The 22885-nt window shown below is 48.4% G+C and overlaps 2 protein-coding genes across 2 annotated transcripts; one reads left to right on the top strand and one right to left on the bottom strand.

Moving 5' to 3' along the window:
• Positions 1–224: 224 nt before the first annotated feature.
• On the bottom strand, positions 225–5827 carry AVPR2 (arginine vasopressin receptor 2). Its single transcript, XM_053371885.1, has 3 exons — positions 5816–5827; positions 2326–3181; positions 225–767 (listed from the first exon to the last, which is right to left on the bottom strand). The coding sequence occupies exons 1-3, from the start codon at positions 5825–5827 to the stop codon at positions 565–567; spliced, it is 1071 nt and encodes a 356-aa protein (XP_053227860.1). The 3' UTR covers positions 225–564.
• A 9721-nt stretch (positions 5828–15548) lies between these two features.
• On the top strand, positions 15549–20384 carry LOC128405356 (EKC/KEOPS complex subunit LAGE3-like). The gene is made up of 4 exons (XM_053371884.1): positions 15549–15552; positions 16425–16500; positions 18358–18486; positions 20014–20384. The coding sequence occupies exons 1-4, from the start codon at positions 15549–15551 to the stop codon at positions 20123–20125; spliced, it is 321 nt and encodes a 106-aa protein (XP_053227859.1). The 3' UTR covers positions 20126–20384.
• The last annotated feature ends 2501 nt before the right edge of the window (positions 20385–22885 follow it).

The following is a 22885-nucleotide window of genomic DNA, read 5'->3' as shown; positions in this document are numbered from 1 at the left end:
CTAGCTATGGATACTAGCTGCCTCCTCATCTTCATGGTGTCCAGGAAACAGCTGCCTTCTTTTGCTCTATGCTAGGGCTGCCTCTCATCTTGCATCTGCCCCTTCTAAGCATGAAAAAGAGCAAATCCTACAAAAGATTAGGATGTTTCACTTAAAAAGGCTGCAGTGTGGCTTGGTCTAGCCCAGCCTCCCCCAACCTGCTGCCTTCCAGATGTTTTGGGCTGCAACTCCTACTTGCCCCATCCAGCACAGCTGGGGTTGTAGCCTAAAACATCTGGATGACACCAGGGCTGGGAAAGACATTGCTTTACAGGTTCCAGAGGGCACTGAAAACAATGGTCTTCTGGCAGTCCTAAGTGCCCCTGTGTCCTTGGAGCCGGCTTCTCTGTTAAGCTGGGCATCCTTCCACCCTATGGAGCTGGCTGGTGAGAGAGTGGCACTCCTCTCTGGGGGTTTCTTTTGCATCCACCTTTCTGGCCAAGCCCCAACGCCTTTGAAGCCACTGTTCAGCAGAAGGAACATATTCCTTGCTAGGTGCACCATTGGTGTTAGTGGCGCTCTGGCTCAGGAAAGGGCATCCCGTCCCAGGGAGAAGCTGGCAGTGAAGGTGGAGTCCTCATGCAGGGAACTAATCTGCTGACGGGCCAGTCTGGGACAGAAGATTTGTTGCAGCTCACCCGAAATACTGCTGCTAAAGGTGGCGTAGACCCAGGGGTTGGTGCAGCTGTTGAGACTGGCGAGGAGCATCAGGAGGGTGAAAGCTGGACCTGGAGAGGAGAAAAGGAGCAAGGGTCAGCCTGGGAATTGCAAGAGCTCAGCCATGGGACATGCTCTGGAAGACAAATAATAAAGGCAAGGGCACCTCTGAGAATAGATAGAGTGCAGTTCTCCCAACACTGGGTAACCACAGCCTGCTCACATGTTTTGGGGCTTCCAGGGGAGGCGATGTCGTTCCCAAAGAAACCTCATATATCCCTAGCTGAAAACCATTGTTCTCCTATAGGGAAGAAACGTGATCCTGTGTGGGATTATCTCCACCCATCTCTGCACTGGCAGGAAGTAAAATCTTTAAGAGAATGCACCTTGGGGGCTGAGACAACCCCCTCCAGTTCTATTCCCTGCCAGCTCCACTGCAGGTTGTATTGCACTTGCCCCATTGTTTTGCTGGTGGCTTTAACTGGCTTGTGAACCATCTTGCTATTTCTTCTCAAAATGAAAAGCAGTATATAAATTCCTTTTAATCCTTCTCCCCCTCCTTATCCTTGCTTGTCCCCAACTCCTAATAGGGGTTACAGTAGGACTGTCTGTATTAGGCATAGAATTGAAGTAATATGAGTCCATATGCTGTGCTTAAATTTCATTCACAGATCATGGAATTCAATACAGTGCATGCAAAGTGCCCACCCTGCCACCCGCCTTTTGCCATGTCATGATTTACACTGAGCCCATGAAAATATTATTGCAGGAATCTTTGGTCATGGAGCAGTGAGATAAGAGAGTAGGAGGCAGCAGGTAGGTTCCTAGACCACAAATGGGATCCAGCTGGCCAGGCTGAAACTCTGGAGCTTGTTTCAGGCCCCAGCTGCACGCTGACAATCGTCTCCACAGCTAGCCGTGGGGAGTCCTTGTTCTGGATCATGATAGTGGTGCTTAGCCCCCTACCGTGTTCCCAATCATTTCCCAAAGCTTGGAGGAAAGTGCCAGGGGGGCATTGAAGTCCCTCCCTGCCATGCTGTGGTCTGGATTGGCAGGGTGTGTAGCTGTGTGTGTGCTTATTTCTTTTAAAGAGTAAACAGTGCTTTTATATATGTGAAACATAGCCTGTAGTTTGGATCCACAGTTGTAAACAGAAGGAAGTAAAGAAGTGGCAGACCTTTTTAAAAAAGCAAGAGAAATAGTGTCCTAGCTGTAACCTTGAACGTTTTCATGTGCCCTCGTTCTGCTGCTCAGCATACAATAAGAAGAAAGGAGGAAGGTGCTTTTAAGGGCTCATCCACACTTACCATTTGCTTTCTAGGCACAGCTGCGCACTTTCCTGCTCCTGGTCCAAGTGCTTTCTTTTTTTGCCCTGCCATTTCCCCCAGGAAAACACACTCTTTAATGCTGAATTGAAAGAAACAGCAATTCAGGTTTGGGGTGGATTGCAGTTTGTTCCAATAGAATGGTAAAGAGGAGTTTTTTTGTGGAGGAGGGAAAGCACTTGAATCCATATCTGAAAAGCCCAGATCTGTGCCCAGAAATGTGGGGCAAATATGTGTGTGGATCGAAATGCTGCGGTGGGTGCCAGTTTTGTAGTCTGGAACCCTATGCTGCTGCACGACTCACCGTCTAGCGGGGCCTGAGGATCCCACACAGACCACAGCTGGACTAGGAAAAAGGGGGCCCAGCAAAACACGTAGATAAGCACAATGGCCAGGGTCATCTTTGCAGTCTTCGACACAGCCCCGGAAATGGGGGATTGCCCCTGCCGGCTGTCCCGGCCCCGCAATGCTCCTTCTGGCCCCAGGCGCAGGCTGCGGTGGACCTCACGGAAAATCATGGCCTGGCAGGTAGCAATGAAGAAAGTGGGGAAGACAAAGACCATCAGAGTCACCCACGTGACATAAGCCCGAACTCCCCAGGGCTCTGCAAAGTGAGCCCAGCACTCGTGGGCTCCGCTGGGCAGCTTGGTTTTGGAGAAGATGAAGAGCTGTGGGAGGCTGAGGAGGAAGGATGCGGTCCATGCTGCCACCACCAGGCGATGCCAGGTGGCTGGGCCCTTCCGGAAAGCCAGCATGGGCCGGCAGATGGCTCGGTGGCGGTCGTAAGTCATGGCCATAATGACGTAGGAAGAGGCAAACATGCCAACCACCTGCAAGTACTTGATGGCGCGGCACAAGACATCCGGGCCCTGGAAGCGGTCGGTGATGTCCCAGATGAGCTGTGGCAGCACCTGGAAGAGCGCCACGGTCAGGTCGGCCAGGCAGAGGTGGCAGATGAAGCGGTGCATGGGGCTGGCCCGGCGAGTGCGGCGGAAGAGGGCTCCCAGCACCAGCCCATTGCTCAGAGTGGCTAGCAGGAAGATGGAGGCCAAGATGGCGATTTCCACTTGGGCTAGAGCGTCGTCCCGGTCGTCAGATAGAGGGAGGGAGGTGTTGGAGGTGGGGACAGGCAGCGTGGAAGAGGCGTTGAGCATTTGCTTCTGCAGAAGGTAAGAGGGCGAATGGGAGAGGAGAACATCCAAACAACATTATGGTATACACCCATTAATCCAACTGCCGTGCCACTCAGCACTTCAAAGGCAAACACAGGGATGAAACACAGGCGCGTGATTAAATGATGCACTGCTGCAACTCAAGGGTACACAGGGATGGAATCAAGGGCAGGATATTAGTCTGGTTTATTGCGATATAAGGTTTTTTGGAGACAGCACTTACTTCCCCAACATAGTTTTTTTTGGACTACAAGTCCCATCATCCTTTGCCATGATGATGGGTGTTGTGGTGCATGCAGAATCTGAATTCATCAACTCAGAAGCATAAACAGAGAGCAATTATAACAATCCCTAAATAGGAAAGGGCAAATCTGCCAACTTCAGGTTCCCTCTACTTTTCATTTTCTCAGTTGTAGCAGTCTGCTACATTTCCACATCAGTGTGTGATTTTTTTAAAGGTCCTTGTGAAAATTCATTGGCATTTTAATGTGAATTTCTCTTAAGATATAGAGTCTTGTATGCAACTTAGCCTAGTATACACATTTCAGCAAAGCAATTTTCCCTAATGCAACAGATTTCTGCATGTTACTTTAATATTTGCACCTGTATGCACACTTTGCCCTAGCATGTGCATTTTTGTACCCAGAACATGGCCAGAGAATAGCACTGCAAAATTTGAGGAAGTGTGAATTTTGAAGGGTGGCTGTGTTTTGGTTCAGAAGATGTGAAGTAGGCAAGTCCACCTTAAATGGGAACTGAATCAAATGCCTCCCCCATTGCTACCCCAAAATCACTGCTGCTCCACAGCAGCTGAGCTAGCCTGTCTCCATGCCTGCCTGGGCCCTCAGCACAGTCTCCTGTCCAGCCCAGTCTCCCATATCGGCTCTCCTGCAGGTCAGGGACAGAATGTTTGGACACTCCTGATGGTCCAGCAACCATTCTCTTCTTTCACTTCAGGCTTCCGACACCAACTGCCTTGACCTCCTCAACTGGGAATGGCATGCTTTTCATTTTTGACAGATTTAAAAAAAACAATAAAAACCCAGCTCAGGTGTTTTACTGAAAGTTGGTATTGTAACGGCTGCCATGTTTTGTTTGCATGGGTTGTTTGCTAACAATCAGGGATGGTTGACTGATGTTTCCTCAGCGGGAGCTAATGGCTGGGGATGTTTCCTGAATGCGCAATTGATCAGCAGGGTGGGAACGGAGCCCAATGCACTGTGTGTGTGTGTTTGACTATGACCATAGAAAATCAGAACTGGCCCTGACTGGAATTCAACTGTTGCTCTTGGGAAATCTGACACAGGATTAGCCTGCTGTTTAACACTGTGTGAACACTAAGAGTCTGAAATGCACGGGGTTTGTTCTCCACCCCAGAATTCCTCTGTTCACATCACTTTGCGATACTGGCACGCTGCCCCAAGAGTGCAAAGGGAAGCTCCATGCCTAATCTCCATACACACCCGAGGGGGGTACAGAGAGTGAACTTTACAAGGAGTGGGGGTCTTGACTGCCTCCCCTCCTCAATGTCTCCATGCCCCATTGTGGGACATTTGTTTACCTGTGTGTGCACTATTTTTTATCAATATTTGGGATGAACATTTTCTGAGATACAAAACTTCCACAAAAGTAGAATTTTTAAAAAGTGTGTGGCCCTAAGCCCTACCAGTTGCCCATTGGTAAAGCAGAAAGGGACAAAAATCTGCATTTTTAAATAATACGTCCCCCCAGCTCAGCATTTTGGCACAAATGTCTTCTAATTTTTCCATGCGATTTTGCCTAAGAAACACATTTTTTGCAAACCAACTGCATTTTATATGTAATTTTAACTAATAAACGCTTTTTGGTGAGCACAATATGCTAAAATATGCATGGCTGTAGGCATTACAAAGGATGGTTGTGTTTTCGAACACACAAATTTGGTAGGTTTAACTTTGAAAGATAACATAAATTGAATTCCCCCTGCCCATTACAAGCCATCTTAGAGGCCACTGGGCCAGGGGTGCCAACTTGAATAAAATAGGGGGGGGCTAAGTAAGCCCTGTCTTGCATAATTGATCACTTGATGCGGTGCACACACAACTGCTGAATGGAAATACCCATCAAATATTTTATTGGCCCCTAGGAGTTGGATCCTATGCACTGGGCAATGTGAACAGGTGGTTTTCCCTGGCAAGTGTCCATAATTTCCTAGGGAAATGCAGGAGCGTATGAATGGACACAGCTAAGGCAGTCAGCATCAAGCCAGCATCAAGTTCCCAAGGCAGTCAGCATCAAGCCAGCCAGACATGTGACAAAGTCCTGGTTTATCATGCCCCACAAGTCAGGTCTCTCCATTGCCTGCTATACTGTTAACTTGCCTCACAGTAAGGTTGTTTCTGTAGCAGAGTAAAAGTGGTTTGAGGTTTTCTCTACAATCAAGCAATATAGAAATTTTATGAAATTAATAATGAATAAATAAAAGCAGAGGACGGGGTGTGAGGAGCTAGAGGCATTGCAGGAGTGCCCAGTGGAATAAAATGAGGGTGCGTGGGGCAGACAGTGGGGCTGGACTCTCACCAAAAACAAGAATGCAAGAGCAAACTTGGGCCACCTTGGTGCGTTACCTGTTCAAGCAGTTACCTGGTCATCCATGGTCAGAGCATCAGCTGGCAAGTAGCTTCAGAGGTGAAACCTCACCATGTTTGCTGCCCACAGCTTGTTTGTAGAACCCACCAGGGAAAGAGAAGCTGTGGTCCATTCAAAGAGATGCTGGATACATCCCTCTGAGAGGCATCTCCTGAAGCCCTCCGAGTTCTCTCTCCCGAATCTTGGCAGTGAGGATGCTGCAATGCTCCTCTCAGGGAGAACGTTGGTGAGAAAGTCCGTGCCTGAGTCTTGGGTAGCTAGGAGGGAGGGAGGGAGGGGCAGAGGAAGGGAGGGGGCCAGTGAAGGGGAGAGGGCCAGTTGAGCCGCCTTTTCCCCACCCCCTGGGCAACACAGCTGACAGAACTTGACCCGGTGCCAAACACACTGACTCTGCAATGGGTGGATTCTCTCTAGAGGGAAGGAGACCCTACAGGAAACAGGAGGAGCAGCAGGAGAAGTGCTGGTGGATGATGATGCCACCAAATGTGTGAACGGTTGGATCACAACATGGACCTCAGTGCCAACTTCACCCCAATTCTGTGCTTGGAAACCTCAACATCCAGAATGGTTTGGCTTTTGTGTGACTGTATTGGGCCTCCTAGGACCAAAGCATTCTACCTCCAAGCCCCTCATGCTCTAACCAGTAAGACTCCACCTTCCCTCCAGGGCAGGCCTGCGCATTTTATGGCCCACACATTGTGTAGGCCTGAACTAAGGCCATCGCCTTCTTTTCTGGCAAACCTTGGTGTGTGCACGCTTTGGCTTTTAGCAGCTCCATGACAGACAGGCAATCAGAGGGGCCGGGGAAAAGCCACACCTGCTGAATGCTCTGCCTGCTCCATGCAGCTATTAAAGGCAAGGAGTCCAAAGTAGGAACTGAATGCTAACTTGGATAGAAGCAAGAAGCCCTGGATTACCAATCCAACGTGTGCACATGTGCTGCTCCCCAAGCCTTAAGGTACCCCTGTCCGTACGGGCCAGTCTTGACAGACTCTAGGGTTGTGCGCTCATCTCACTCTATAGGCCGGGAGCCAGCGCTGTCCGCAGACACTTCTGGGTCACGTGGCCAGCGTGACAAACTGCAACTGGCGAGCCAGCGCAGCACACGGAAACGCCGTTTACCTTCCCGCTAGTAAGCGGTCCCTATTTATCTACTTGCACCTGGGGGTGCTTTCGAACTGCTAGGTTGGCAGGCGCTGGGACCGAACGACGGGAGCGCACCCCGCCGCGGGGATTCGAGCCGCCGACCATGCGATCGGCAAGTCCTAGGCGCTGAGGTTTTACCCACAGCGCCACCCGTGTCCCCTTTCCCCAAGCCTTACTTTAAAGGAATGAAGTTCCTTCCTTTCTTCTCCACATCAGTTGGCACCTTATCGGACAAGGGGTTATGGGGCAGAGAGATTGTATCACCACTCCAGGCCTGAAAATCTCACTTTGGGTAACATGGGAGAGAAATATGAATGCCCACCTCCCTACCCCACTTCCCACCCTCCTCTCCAGGCCCAGGGATTCCAGTTGCGCCTTCTGAGCCACAGCTTGGTTCATAGTGTTATTTATGTGTATGGTGGTGGTGGTGGAGCTCCCTAAACCCAAGAAATAAATGAATGACAGAATCTAGATAATATCTGGCATACTGTGTACCCTCCAACATTCCTCAGGTGAAAATAGGGACATTTCTTCCACCACTACACCAACGGGACATCGCACGTAAGCCCTCCAACATTCTGAGAAAACCCCTTAACCCCAATTGTATTTTATTTTATTCTTTGGTAGATTTACAAAAAGAAAAACACACACCATTAAATACATTTCAGAAAGGAGCAAGATTATATGCAGGCGCACAAAGCATTTTCAGGGGGCCCTTCCTTCTGCCTGCCCCTCAGAGCCCGCGTGTCACTGGGCCTCAGGGGTGCCAGCCTCTCCTCTTCCTCCTCGCCTGCTCTCCCACGGGACGAGAGGAAGTGCAGATAAGCCCTTTGTCTCCTGAGGTTGCCACCTTTTTCTTGGCCTTTTGGACTACAACTCCCAAGACATCTGGAGAGCCCCAAGCTGGAGATTGTCAAGGATGGGGAACCAGCTGCTGCTGGAGTACAGAACCCAATCCATTGCCCCGTGACCATTGGCCATGCTAGCTTGGACTGATGGTAGTTGGGGTCCAGCAACATCCAGAGGGCCCCCTGCTCCAAGCACCTTCTGAAATTCTGCCCTTCCCTTGCTCCCCACCCCCACATTCCCCCAACCCTCTTCTCAGTCCTATCCCTTTTATGGCCTTGTTGAGAGCCGGGAGGGGCAGGGTTGAGGGGAGTGGGCAGCCGGCCAGGGTCTTGTGTGTATGTTCCCACTTTATCTGCAGAGCATAATTTATGCAACTCAGGGTAGGTCCTGGCCAACTGGCAGAGGAGAAGCAATTCAGAAAATTGGACAGCACACTAGCCTCCCGGTCCTCAGCACTTGACCCCTGATGTACCAGAGTCCTCCTGCCCTGATCTGCTTCATTCTAGAGGACTGAAACAAGCTCCTTCGCCCCCCCAACCTCCCCCTCCTTAGAAGTGCTAGGGGGCTTCCAGATGTTCTGTTTTCATTTGTCCTGACTGCTTTGTCCAAAGCTGGCATGGAAGTGATGCCATGCCTGCTGTTCACTGGGCATCCTATCTGCTTTGTTTGGATTCAGGGCCCCTGTGTGCTTAAGATTCTACTCCCAAGAAGTGAGGTGACCTCTCCTCCCTCAGTTAGTCATGCTTGATGCAGTTCTTACGTCTATGTTTGTGTTGTGTTTTTGCTTTTATTGTATTGCCCTACTTATGGGAGCCCATGGCCACCTTTACAAATGGGCACCACACACTCATGTTGCAACTGAGCCCACACACAGCCTAGCCAACCGGCTACCATAGAAATGCTTTTTTCAGCAGAAGGAGGGGCAGGGCCGCCAGGTGCCCATATTGGCAGTCCTTGATATTTGCATATGGGCTGTATGGAGTGCAAAAGGAGGGGTCATACGTCTGGTGGGGAAGATGTCGTGCTCCACCTGAGGCAATTCATCCACCTTTGGTCCCCACTTTGCATTCAGCTCTCACCTGTGGCTCCTGGAAGCTGTCAGCATATGACAGTGGCCACATCCTGGGAAACAGCCTTGACTGGCTGGCAAATCCAGGTGAGGGTAGCCAATGGGTCTCAAACCCTTGGTGAGGAGACAGGCTCCGGCAGAATGAGTGGACAAGACCAATAGTGGGTTCAATGGTCAAGAAGGCAGTTTCTGTACCTGCTGTAAAGGGAAGTGAGGGGTAGATGGGGCTCGTCCACCAGGAAAGGTGGCCTTGTGGGATATCTTTGGGGGAAGAAAAGGCTCAGGACAAACCCTACACAAATCTGGAGTGGAGTCCCTAAGACGGTTGGATGGCACTTTGTACGCCTCTTCCTGGCAACCCCTGCAGCCAAGCTGGTGCCAAATGTTTTGCTCTGCTTTCCTTTGGACCACATCAGCCCCTGAGAGGGGGGTCTTGTCGTCTGGGCAGCCCAGGACCACCATACACACTGCTCAGGCTTGTGCCCGGGAAATGTCATTTCAGTGCTGCTAATGCAGTGTTTTGGCTTCACCCGCAGAGGTGCACTCCACTGTCTATTAAGACAGATGGATGCCAGCATCAAACACACACACACACACACCTTAAGTTCCTTCCAATGATGTAATGGGCATCACAGAGCAACTAATAAAGCAGAATTCATGTGTGGAAGGTCCAGTATAAATCCACCATCAATGCTATCATTCGTCAGTGATATGTGGCAGAATAAAAAGGTAAAGGTAAAGGACCCCTGACAGTTAAGTCCAGTCGCAGACGACTCTGGGGTTGCGGCGCTCATCTCGATTTACAGGCTGAGGGAGATGGTGTTTGTCCGCAGACAGTTTTTCCGGGTCATGTGGCCAGCAGGACAAAACCAGAACAGTGCACAGAAACGCCGTTTACCTTCCCGTTGGAGCCGTACCTATTTATCTACTGGCACTTTTTTTTGGCGTGTTTTCGAACTGCTAGGTTGGCAGGAGCTGGGACCAAGAAATGGGAGCTCACCCCATTTCGGGGATTCAAACAGCTGACCTTCTGATTGGCAAGCCCAAGAAGCTCAGTGGTTTAGACTACAGCACCACCCATGTCCCCATGTGGCAGAATACACCTGCAGAAAAACAAAACACCCCCCCCCCCAGCTGTCTAGAAGGGCCCGAAAAGACAGTTCTGGTATTAAGCGGTATATAAATATATGAAATAGATAAATAAATGCTGGTTAATGAGGACTCGCTGACTCAGTCCCCCAATACTAATTTTCCTCCTGAATTGTGGGGTAGGGCCTTTTGGAGAGAGCTGGAAGGCAAAAGGAAGGCTGAACAGTCCTCTCTCCTGCTCAGAAGTTCTCCCTTGGAGTTGCACCACCATTGGCAGTAGGACATAGCATGACAAATGCAGGGTGAGGAGGAAACCAGCAAGAGTTGCTCTGCCTTTAGTTGTAATGCGGAAACTCAAGCAGTAGATTTCCAAAATGTTAAGGAGGCGTTTAAAGTTTGAGAGCCCTGTAGGAGATCTGCATATTTCAGGCTGCCCTCTCCCAGGGACCCTGGCTGCCAGCTGCCGCCGGCTTCACTGAACACATGGAATCCCCATTAAAACAATTTCCTCATCTTTCACCTGTTTAATCTCTCATTCACCGCACTCAGTAGATACAGATCACCCTGAGGGGTTATCCATTTTCTCACAGCGCACTCCTGCGACAGCCTTGAAGGTTCCTAGCAAGGCGCAGCCTCCTGTAGCATGGCTCAGTCCTCAATTTAAGTTTAAATAAAAAACAAAAAATAGGCAGATACACAGAGAAGAGCTAGCAGCGGTCTCAGTTATGAAAACTAAGGGGAGCCTCCAGGTTCAGGCGCAGTATACCTTGGAACAGGGCTGGTTCAAAGTCTTAGGGGCCCTCAGCAAAGTTTTTGCTCTATGTCAGTGGGTCCTGCCAGAGACAGTGGGAAGCAGCACCTTTGCAATCCATGCTGTGCAGCTTAAAGCAGTCAGCATTTAAATTTCCCACAACATCCTTGGCATGCATTAGTAGACCAAGGGTTGCCCGCTACTGCAAAAGAGGAATGTCCTCTGTAAAGCAGGGCACATGGCCACAGTAGCCCAAGGACCAGAATGGTTTATTTCAAGTTTTGGCAACTGGTGGCAACAAGATGTCTTTGGTCTACTCTCATTCACACACACACACACACACACACTGCCTCCAGACTGCCAGTATTTTGGCGAAGGGATTCAAGCACATCCCTGAGAACTTTAGGTTTGCACCCTTAAATTGGATTAAAGGCTCTGTCGCTCTAGCATAAGAAATCTACTTTTTCCGGGGACTTCCGGGTTAGCGCCATCGGCTAATGGCGGATTCCCTCCGAGCTCCGCAGGATTGGGTCTTGACCGCTGCGGTGACGCGGGGACCCTCAAAAATCACAGGTGGTGAAGCCTGTGAACCTGGTGACTCAGCGGGCACCATTTGCGCCCCCCCACCTGTGAAGGAGCCTTTTTAAAGGCTTTGGAGCGGGGGACGGGGTGAGCGGCGCGGTGCTGAGAGTCGACTGCTTCTCCTGCGGAGTGAAGCTGCATTGCCATGGTCGGAGAGCGCTGACTTCTTTTTGTGAACAATTGGACTTTAAAGCAACAACCCGTGAGTAGTACGGAAATTGGAAAGAATTTTTTTTTTTTGAATTAGGCACGATCGGGGAAGGCGCAAACAGGAAGTCCGTCTCCCCGTCTTGTAAATAATTTAAAGCAAGGACCTGCTAACTAAGGTCGAGAGAACCCTTTCTTTTTTACTTGGTAAAAGACATTAATTTCACGATTTGGCAATATAAGTAATCTTACTGGAGGATAAAGAGCTAATCTTGGGAGCTGAAGTGCCACCCCCCCAGACCTGGGAGTGCTCCGCGAGAGAGCCTGCTGATGAGGTATTGAAGAGTTTGACAGCTGTCAAATTTAGCTGTCAAGACGGGAAAAGAGAACTTTGTTTCTGTTGTTTCTGCTGGCTATATTTGTTACAATTTGGTTACAATTTGTTGAAAACAAGGAAGAACTGTTACAAACTAACTTGATTTTTGGATTTGAATTGGAAGGAATATTAAGTTACCAAAATCCCTCTAGAGGGGGATTTGGGACATTACAAGAATGGCTGGAGGAGGGAAAATTCAGGCTGGGTTGGACAAAGTTTTTGTTCTCTTGGGAAAGTTACAAGGCCAAATTGATGTTTTGGCTACAAATGTTGCAACTCTGAACTTAACAGTAAATAACATCACTGAATTTGATAAGGATTTGACTCAGGAAGCCCATGCAGCTGGACAAAAAGAGAAACTTGAGAGCTTTGAGAGTGTGGAGAAGGAGATATATGTTGTTCCTGAGGAAAAGGAAGGAGGAGCTGTAACTTTGCAGATGATAAAGGAGAGCCAGAGGCCTGACATGATGGCTACAAAGGAAAATAAGAACTTGATGTCGAAAATCTGGCTTGAATTGGAGATTGAAGAATGGAGAGATCTCCTCATGTGGAGATCTGAAGACCCAAGGATTACAAATTTGCTTAAGGTGGAAGTTTGAGCTTTGGGGACATTTGGACTTGAAAGGAATAAGAAACATTATTCGGGCTCCACTTTTAAGTATGGAGGTCTGGCTGGAAGAAACATGGATCCCGTTGGGCCAGAGCTTCTCCAAGATCTGGTGTTTAATAATATTAAGGATTATAAAAAAAACCGGCAGAGAGGAATTGAGAGAGAATTAAGAGCCTCGGACGTGAGATCTCCAGGCTGATAGTAGACTAAGACTGATGGACATTTGTTGGGGATTGAAACCGGGAAAGGGGGAGGTGGAGTTTGGGAATCCAAAGGGTGTATAATTACAATCTGTTTTATTTTAATTTTATTTTGTTATTTGTATGAAAATTGGGGAATTCGTGGAAGGGAAATTGGGTCGACGTTAGAAAAATGTTTTAAGAACGAGTATTGATGCATAAGTATTGTGTTTAAGTTTGGATAAGGCAAAATTGCTTTTTTAAAATGAACTAAATAGAAAAAGGTTAAAATTAGGGATAAGAACTTGCTGAACTAACATTTTGAATTGGAATATAAGAAGGGGAGGTGTGGGGAAGTCAGGGAAATATGTTATAGAAAAATAAGGATTGTGAACTTTATGTGTTTTTAAACCTTTTTGTTTTTCCTTTTTTGATTCTTTTTTAATGTATTAAAGTTGAAAATTTCAATAAATATCTTTTTTTTAAAAGTCTACTTTTTCCAAAACAAACAAACACCCACAGATAGGCTTTTCACAGTTTAGATTGAAAGGAGCATGAAAATGCATTGAAAAGTGTTGAGTGAACAAACGACTAACAGGAAGAGATGTAAACACCCTGCAAGCAAATGAGGATAAATGCAGAACAAATATTTATTGTCATATAATCAGCCTGCCAACATCCTGAGTGTTGTTCTTTGACTGCTTCATTCTCAAGCTTGTAACCAGTGAGACGCTTACTGTTGTCTGGGAGCCTCACCCTGCAATAGCCCACTCCCTGGAGCGCTCAGCTGGCAGCTCATCATGCCTGCCTCCTGCTGATTCCTTACTGAACATTACAGCCTGCTTTGGTGGGGACACTTTGCCAAAGTCCCCCTAAGAAATGGAGCCAGCCTTGTTCCAAAGAATACCTGGAGGATCCATTCAGTCTTCATATCCAGTGCCATTAATAGACTCTCTTCTCCATGAATCTGTCTCTTTAAAAAAAGCATGGCGGGGGCGCCTGGGCACTTATGGGCTGGACGGACTAACACTGAGCATCTCCTTATTCTTCCAACCCCAACTTTCCTTTTCCATTCACTGTTCACTGTGGAAGATGGTGCAGCAATAAAACTGCTAGCACATTTGCAAAGCTAAGCAGTGTCCGGTATGGTTTCAGATTGGATGGGGGAGTGTGTGTTAAGATCCCTGGATTGCGGGGGGGTTGGACAAGATGACCCTCAGGCTTAGCTGTCAACTTTTCCCTTTTCTTGCGAGGAATCCTATTCGGAATAAGAGAATTCCCCTTTAAAAAAGGGAAACGTTGACAGCTATGCCCTCAAGGTCCCTTCCAACTCTACAATTCCAGGGTTCTATGATTCTAAGTGGTGCCCCTGGAAAACTGCACTTGGCTCCAGCACCACAATGGTCCAAGCAAGGACTGCAAATGGTTTGGTTCCCTGGTGGGCCAGTGAACAGGGAGCGATAATCATTCCCTGATGCTGATGATAGGAGGAGGCATGAAATTTCCTGGCATAAAGCTATTTTCTCACCGCAAAAGTTTCTGAACTTCAGAAAAATTGGAGGAAAGCTCTAGAGTAGCAACAAACAGTTGCAGCTATGGGAAAGTCATATGTTTGTGCCTTGCGGGTGGCCACTGTCAGAAATTGTGCAGGATCATAAAATTTTAGGGTTGGGAGGGACCTTAGAGGTCGTTTAGTCAACCCTTCTGCTTAATGCTGGATCTGCAATGCCTGCAATGCAGGATGCAACTACAGCATCCCTGGCAGCTTCCCCCAAAGAATCCTGGGAGCTGTAGTTTCTTAAGGGTGCTGAGAGATGTTAGGAGCTCCCCATACCTGCCACAGAGCTACAATTCCCAGAGTTTCCTGGGAAGAGAGGTTGACTGTTAAACCACTCTGGACATTGTAACCCTGTGAAGGAAATAGGGGTCTACTAACTATTCTCAGCACCCTTAACAAACTACAGCTCCCAGGTTTCTTTGAGGGAAGCCATGACTGCTTAAAGTAATGCAATAATGCTTTAAATGTATAGTGCTGATGTAGGGCTGCGGTACGTCTGTAATTTCTTGGACATATCTAGAATACCGCAGTGAGCAGCAGAAATCAGTTAAATGTTCAGGGGAAATCTGGATGTATGGGGAAACTAAAGAAAGCTCAACAGCTTTTCTGTCTGGAATTTCACTTGTTTGAAATGTGGCAACCCTACGGCCTAAATGGTCTGAGCAGACTCCGCAGTTTCTAGTAAGGCGAGGCAAGTGGACCAATACTCTACATCTTTTGTTGTTGTTTAGTCGTTTAGTCGATCTTATGCCATAATAAATTGGTGAATCCTTAGGACGCCACTTCACAAGGCTCTTTACTCACTTCCAGGCAAGCTGTTTATTGAGCACACATCCTGATTTATTTGTTAAAAAAATGTGGGGAATTTCTATGACAACCACAGTTTATCACGCATTCATTCTGATTTCTTTGTGCAGCAGTTCTAAAACATCACATCAAACGTTATTATCCCACACTTTCCAGGACATTTGCCTGTTATGTTCCTTGCTGCAAAAGGTGGGCTAGGCAGGCTGCAGAGGAACAGGAAGGACAGGGCAGGGCAGCTCCCCAGGAACCATCCTGCTCCGCTGCTGCCTCCCTCCTTCTCAGGGGCCAGCACTGCTGAGGCCAAAATGGCAGTGTTGGTGTGAGGTGCATGGTGGCAGCAGAGCTACCTCAGCCTGTCCTTGCTGTTCATCTGTGGCTTCCCTGGGCTGCCTGCCTGCTGCTCCACCATCCCATTGTACTGTGCATGGCCATCTATTGGTGGCAATGTGAACTGCAGGGTGACAACAGTCTTACATTTCTATGTATACAGCAGGCTTGTCGAACAGGCTGATCGCAGGTTGATCACTCCCCCCTCCCCAGTCAAAAAAGCTCTTGGCAATAACAATGGGTAGATCACTGCCATTTGTTTTAATACTGGGAGTAGATCGCACTTGCTTGGGAGTTGGACATGCCTGGTATACAGGAATAAAGAGTGGTCTGCACCAGTAACAGGAAAGACATAAGAGCCAAGACCAAGAAGAAGCATTTTTAATTTATTCAGATAGATAGATAGCTTTAACAGTTTCTTAGCTTTTTCTTAAAGCGATAGGCTATTATGGGCCCTCCCACAAGGAGAACCTCCAAAAAAGCACACTGTGGAGGAGAGTTTCCTGGCTCCCACTCAAAGAAGAATTCCAACTCAGGCTGCAGTGTCTACCAAAATCTTTAATGTTCAGATCAGTGCGATACTTGGGCAAAATGTCATTAAAAGGCACAGCAGGTTCTACAAATAGCCAAGCAAACAAAAACGTTGATCCAGGAATGACACATACCCTGGCTTAGGAGCTAATTCCTCTTAAGCCCGCACCCCCCCCCAAATTGAGGGGGCCGTGAACCCCCCCCCAACTGTTGATGGCCATTGCCATTTAATTGTGTGTGCCGTGTCATGTGACTATGTAGGGCAGGGCTTACACTACACTTACACAGTTAAATACACTTAAATCGCGGGATTGCTGTACTTTATACCAAAAGTGATTGGCCGAGTGACAAGTTTTGCTTTTGTGTTTATTGCTCTTCTGCGGAAAAACCAACAAAATAGATTAAAAATAAAAGCAAACCCCAACCCTCCACACATTGGGTCTCTTTCCCTCTAATATTCATAAACGCCTATTGCTCGCCGCCACCTCCTCTCCGACGCTGCTACAGCTACGGCTGGTGGATTCCGAAGGATCCCCCCACGTGGGCCGGCCGCTCCCTGGGATCCACCCCCGGGGGGGTGAGGGGGAGGCGGCGGCGGCGGCGATGGAAGGAGCGGCGCGGCCGGAGGGAGCGCTGTGTCCCGGCCAGGCCTCGCCTTGTATCCGGCGGAAAAGAAGCAGCATTGCGCCCGCGGAGGAGGGGGCGGGCTGGGCTCTCGGACGCCTGGGTCCCTTCTTCCTTGTTTTCAAGAGGGGTGGGAATCCCTGCTCGGGGCCTCCTTTCCGGGGGGGGGCAGTAGTTTCCCGGACTAGATTGGGGGGGGGGCAGCGCCGGAATCGCGGGGCGAGAGCGGGGGGGGGATCAGGCCCCCGGCTGCCCCGCTGCGGCCTCATCCTGCCTGGAGGAAGCTCCGCTGGGCGCCGCGAGACTTTCTCCTGCGTCAAGGCGCCTCTGGCACCGAAAGCCTCTGGCAAGCGCCTTTCCGGAAAGAGGCAGGAGGGGCAAAGGCGCTTGAAATGGGTTTCCCCGCTTGCAGATCGAAACGGGATTTAAATTAAAAGTGCGATTAGGATCCGGCAGGTTGGGCACTCTTGCTGGGGGGGGGGGCAGGGGGCCGGAGTCCCTGGTCACTTGCCAGGGTCTGGCTGAAGGGACTCTAAGCGCAGACCCACAACATGCATTTGAATCAAATGCAGACATGCATTTGAAAGAAGTGCACGTGTGCTAAGTTGCATTTCCAGAGCTGCTGGGAAATCAAGGTGGTGGGTTGCTAGGGTTTCACCCGCAAAGTATTATGGGCACTTTGTAGCTTTGTGAGGGGTAAGCTGCAGTGCCCAGGATTCTTTGGGGAGAGAAATGGGGATTAGTTGCCCTTGTTACGGAAGGGGGGGGCATGTCTTCTTCACCTTCTTCGCTACAATATACCCATTTATTCCCAATTGTCAATGTCAAAAGGGACTAAAATCTATAAAATCCATAGAAAATCAACGTGCCAATTTGCTCAATTTCTCTATCACTCCATGGCACCTCCCCTGTCCTCCATAATCCCTCAAGTAAGGTGTCAAGACCCTAATCCTGTCAAATCACTCTGCCAAGCCTTTCCTCCGGGCAATGCCAGGTGGCAGACTATGCATACATGGACCATTGTCTTCCCGTCACCTGCACTCAGGAAGCGCTTATCTGCGCATATCTCCAGCTCTGCATATTCCCCCCTCCCTCCTCCATATGTTAATCCGGTGTAACCCAACCTCTCCTTAATGTATTCATGATGTAATCTGTGTAACCCAACCTTTCCTTAATATATTTATGATGTAACTGGGATGTATTTTGCATTGTATTCTGGGACATGGAGGGAGTTTCAAAAGTTCATGTCACCCCTTTCTCGCTGTTCAATCTCGTCTTGAACCTGTTGCGCAATAAACTTGGATCTTCTGCAGTTTGCTCCTGTCTCCGGCTGAGCTCATTTTCTTCCGCAGGGACCCGCGGACTTACTTAGTCCGACGAGCTGGGTGGCAGAGTAGCCCCGCACCCAGATTTTAGCTGTAACACCCTTTAATGCATTTTGACCCCTAACTGCAAATAGGACAGAATGGTGACTGAGTGGGGTGGAGGGAAAGGTAGGAAGGCCTTGAATGAAATCCACATGCCCTGGGCCCCTTCCTCTTCTAGTTATAACACATCTTCCCCTGCTTCCCTGATGCAAAACCCCCCTAAAAAATATTAAGCGAAAGAGATCGGCACAAAAGTGGCCCCCTCTGCCCTCCACCCTGCAATTTGAACATTGGTCTTGAGTTTCTCCATCCACAGTCATGGAGAAGCAGGGATTCTAATCCGTGTCAGAGTTCCACAGTCAAAAACCAGGGACTAGATGCTCTCCCAGATATATTAAACATAGAATACAAAGGTGACCTTGAATAGAGAGAGTGTCTCTTGTTGGAAAGGTGGGCAGTGTGTGTGTGTGGGGGGGGGGGGTTCTTGTACGTTTTATGCTCCTTATCGCTACCCCCAACATCAGTGAGCTGAGGATCCCTTTCCCATCATCATCATTGGCCCAGATTGCGCTGGGCTCCCTGGCCCCTGACCCCGAGCCCCGCAAAGAAGGGATCAGCAAGGAACTGGATGTGACGGAGGACATCTTGCATGTGTGAGTATTGGCCAGGTGCCCCTTCTACAAGAGGCAAGGTGTGTTGGCAGCCGGGGCACACTGAGTCCTGGGTGCAGCCTGCAGGAAGGTCTCCTGCACAAGCTGCAGGAGGATGAGAGACAAGGTGGCGCCATACTGGATGGCATGTTGGACTTGAGCCAGGGTTTAAACAACAACAACAACAGTTTTATTATTTGTACCCCGCCCATCTGACCATGTTGCCCCAGCCACTCTGGGCAGCTTCCAATAGATATAAAAAGATAAAACATTTAAAACTTCTCTATACAGGGCTGCTTTTAGATATCTTCTAGAAGTTGTTTATTTATCTTCTTGACATCTGATGGGAGGACGTTCCACAGGGCGGGTGCCACCACCAAGGAGACCCTCTGCCTGGATCTCTGTAACCTCATTTCTCACAGGAGGGAACTGCCAGAAAGCCCTTGGAGCTGAACCCTTTTGAATGAGGCTGTTTCTTGGCCTGACCTACCCTGCAGGGTTGTTTTGCACATAACTTGGAGGAAGAGTAGGGTGCAAGTAAAAGAAAGTGGTGTGGTGAGCAAGACCTGCGTTTCGATCAGTGTGCTTCTGCACACAGGACAACTTCCTGGGGACGTGGGAATCTGCCTATCATCCATTCAGCACAGGACCACCTGCACTTTTTCAGGTGGACAGACAGGTGTAGCTCCCAGACCTACCAGGGATTGACCATCTGCATGCAAAGTGGCTGCTCTCCCACTGAGCTGGGGCCCTTCTGCACCCCGACCTTCTGCTGTCTCCCCTTGCTGACTTAGCTGCCAGAATCATTCATCTCTCACACCACTCCCATAACATGATCCTCCTCCCTCGGATGCATCACAAACGCCTTGCTCTTGCCTTCAGAGCCCTCTGTGGCCATGCTCTCCCATCCTTAGGACAGCATTCTTGTATCCCGAGACATCTCTGCCTGTGATCTTCGCTCCTCAACCTCTAGGTGTCTTCTGTTCCCTGAAACAACTCTGCCTTTTCCTCCCTGGGGCCCCATATGCCTGGTACCACTTCTCAGAACCCCTGTGCATCCTCCTCGCTTATTTCCTTCAAGCCCTCCCTCCCATCACCTTTCCCATGAAGCCCTTGGAGCAGGGACACTGCAGCAGCCAGGCCTCTAACTAAACCTCACACTGTAAGCCCGTCAGGGCAGAGATCTCTCCCCTCGTATTTTCTGCAAAGTGCTACACATGCTGATGATACTATATAGAGGAGGAGGAGGATAATAAGAATAATTCCTCCCTCCCTCTCTGTTGAGTCCTTTGCATTCAGTTGGTGCTCTGATAAGAATAAATTAATTGAGACAGTATATTTTCTGGCCTCAAAATGTATTGGACCAGGTGCCCAGTGTCTGCCAAGAGTATAAGGGAAGCTCAAGGACTGGAATAGAATGAGGGTATTGGCAGAAGGAGTGGCATGTTCATTGGACTCTTAAGGGTAGTGCAAGTGTTGACATTTCATGTTTCAGTCTACACAAAAGACATATTTTTTATTTTTTTGCAGTCGATGGAGAGCAGATGAAGCCCGGATTCTGCGTGTGTCCATCAGCCCCTTCCTGGAGCATCTCTCCTTAGTGGTGGAAACGATGGACCTCTTTGGGCCTCCTGTGGCTTGATAGTTGGTTGCAACAGGAAGCTTCCCCATAGTCTTGGCTGGACTTTGGACTTGCCCATGGGCTACTGATGTCAGAGGAGGCGCTGAACATGCCATCCTTAGAGCCAAGATGTTGCTTTGTGTTCTGGAGCCAGCGGAGAACTCTTTGGTCTTGGATAGTCTTGCACATTGATAGATTTTGGGTGCTGGGAGCAGGCAAGCCTGGGACTGCCTTGATATAAGACAAAGTACATAGAATCTGGAGCTTTAATAAATTGTCCAGTGTGCCGTACTTTTCGCTCTATAACAGGCACCTGACCATAACACGCACATCGTTTTTAGAGGAGGAAAACAAGGGAAAAAACATTCTGAATGAAACAGTGGATGTATCATTTTTGTGCTTCATGCTGTGGCCACAGACATGTGATCTGATGGTGAATTTGGGGTGACCCAATGCAAAAATCCTGAGAATCCCTGTGGATCCATGCTTTGTAACCACATTTTTGCACCATTGCAGCCCCAGGCAACAGTGGGTATGTGATTTTTTGGGGGGCAGGCTGTAGCCATGGACATGCTATGTGATCTGATGGTGAATTTGGGGTGACCCAATGCAAAGATCCTGAGGATCCATGTGGATCCATGCTTTGTAACCACATTTTTGCACCATTGCAGCCCCATGCAACAGTGGGTACGTGATTTTTTTGGTGCAGGCTGTAGCCATGGACATGCTATGTGATCTGATGGTGAATTTGGGGTGACCCAATGCAAAGATCCTGAGGATCCATGTGGATCCATGCTTTGTAACCACATTTTTGCACCATTGCAGCCCCAGGCAACAGTGGGTGCGTGATTTTTGGGGGCAGGCTGTAGCCATGGACATGCTATGTGCTCTGATGGTGAATTTGGGGTGACCCAATGCAAAGATCCTGAGGATCTATGTGGATCCATGCTTTGTAACCACATTTTAAGCGGGGAGGGAAGGAAAAACACAGAAGGGACAAGGAGCACGAGAGGGGTGTGCAGAGAAGCAGCTGGCTAAGAATGCAGGAGAGGGGTATAACGGGAGGGAGGAAAGGAAGGCAAAAGTTTTCCCTCACCTACCCACCCAAGCCAGCCAGCTCGCGCTCTCTCTCTCTCTCTCTCTCTCTCTCTCTCTCTCTCTCCCTCCTGCATGTTTTCAGCAGCACCGGAGCACAGAAAGGAAGGAACGACACTCTGCTTTCCCCTCTGCTTGCCTGGAGGGGAGGGGCTTTCCCTGCTCTTTGTTCTGTTTGAGCAAACACAGCAAGGAAACAGAGGCGGGTGGGCAGTAAGACCCTGAGGCAGAATGCAGGAAAGCAGCCGCTTCCTCTTTTCAGGTTTCCCTTCTCCGAGACGCGCAATTTGATTTTTGCCTCCCCTCGCGCCAGTTGGCTCCAGGGACCACACATTCGCTCAATAACACGCACAGACATTTCCCCTTCCTTTTTAGGAGAAAAAATCTGTGTGTTATAGAGGGAAAAATACGGTATATATATTTGAGCCGGCTCACCATATTGATTAATCAATTACACAAACCCCACCAAAATCTTAATCAGAGTGGAAAAATGGGCTGAAAAAGATTTCGCAGGAAAGTAAGACTATTTTGAACCAAGAGATATCAGCACAGGAAATAGAAGATGCCATTCAAAGCATGACGTTGGGCAAATCACCTGGACCGGATGGACTGACTTCCAAATATTACAAAGTTTTGAAGGAAGGGTTGATACAACCTTTGAAGGAAGTCTGCAACGAGATCATGGAGGGGAGGAAGGCACCCGATACGTGGAGGGAGGCCTACATTACACTTATACCAAAGACAGAGACTGAAAAGACCCAACTTAAGAACTACCGACCCATCTCGTTACTAAATGTGGATTACAAAATCTTTGCTGACATTTTAGCAAAGAGATTGAAAAGAGTTTTGATGGAGGAGATTCATGGGGACCAAGCGGGCTTTCTCCCGAAAAGGCATTTGTCGGATAACGTAAGGAATATAATTGACATTTTGGAGAAGTTGGAAGTGAATATAAACACTAAGGCTGTTTTGATATTTGTGGACGCTGAGAAAGCCTTTGACAATATATCTTGGAGTTTCATGTTGAAGAACCTCCGGGGGATGGGGGTAGGCCAAGGGTTTGAAAATGGTATAGGTGCAATATACTCTGAACAGAAAGCAAAATTAATTGTAAATAATGTGGTTACAGAAGAGTTCAAGATTGAGAAAGGGACACGTCAGGGGTGTCCTATCTCCCCACTACTTTTTATATCGGTCCTGGAGGTTTTGCTTAATATGATTAGGAGGGACCAGCTGGTTAAAGGGATCCAGGTCGGAGCTAAACAATACAAATTGAGAGCATTTGCAGATGACCTAGTACTTACATTACAAGAGCCAGAAGCTAGTACGAAAAGAGTTTTGGAAATAATTCAAGAGTTTGGTCAAATGGCAGGATTTAAATTGAATAAGTTAAAGACTAAGGTATTGGAGAAAAATTTAACACAGGTTGAAAAAGAAAGGTTTCAGAATGAGACGGGGTTGACTGTGGTTAAAAAAGTGAAATACCTGGGTATAAATATGACAGCTAAGAATGTGAACCTATTTAAAGACAATTATGAAAAAACTTGGACAGAAGTGAAAAAAGATTTGGAGATTTGGTCAAATTTGAAGCTTTCCTTGTTAGGTCGAATTGCAGTTATAAAAATGAATGTATTGCCAAGAATGTTGTTCTTGTTCCAAGCATTACAAATAATGGATAAAATGGAT

Source organism: Podarcis raffonei, chromosome 17, assembly GCF_027172205.1.
Source record: "Podarcis raffonei isolate rPodRaf1 chromosome 17, rPodRaf1.pri, whole genome shotgun sequence".
Classification (NCBI taxonomy): Eukaryota; Metazoa; Chordata; class Lepidosauria; order Squamata; family Lacertidae; genus Podarcis; species Podarcis raffonei.
The sequence above is the reverse complement of the archived record's forward strand: the minus strand, read 5'-3'. Positions and strand labels throughout refer to the sequence as shown.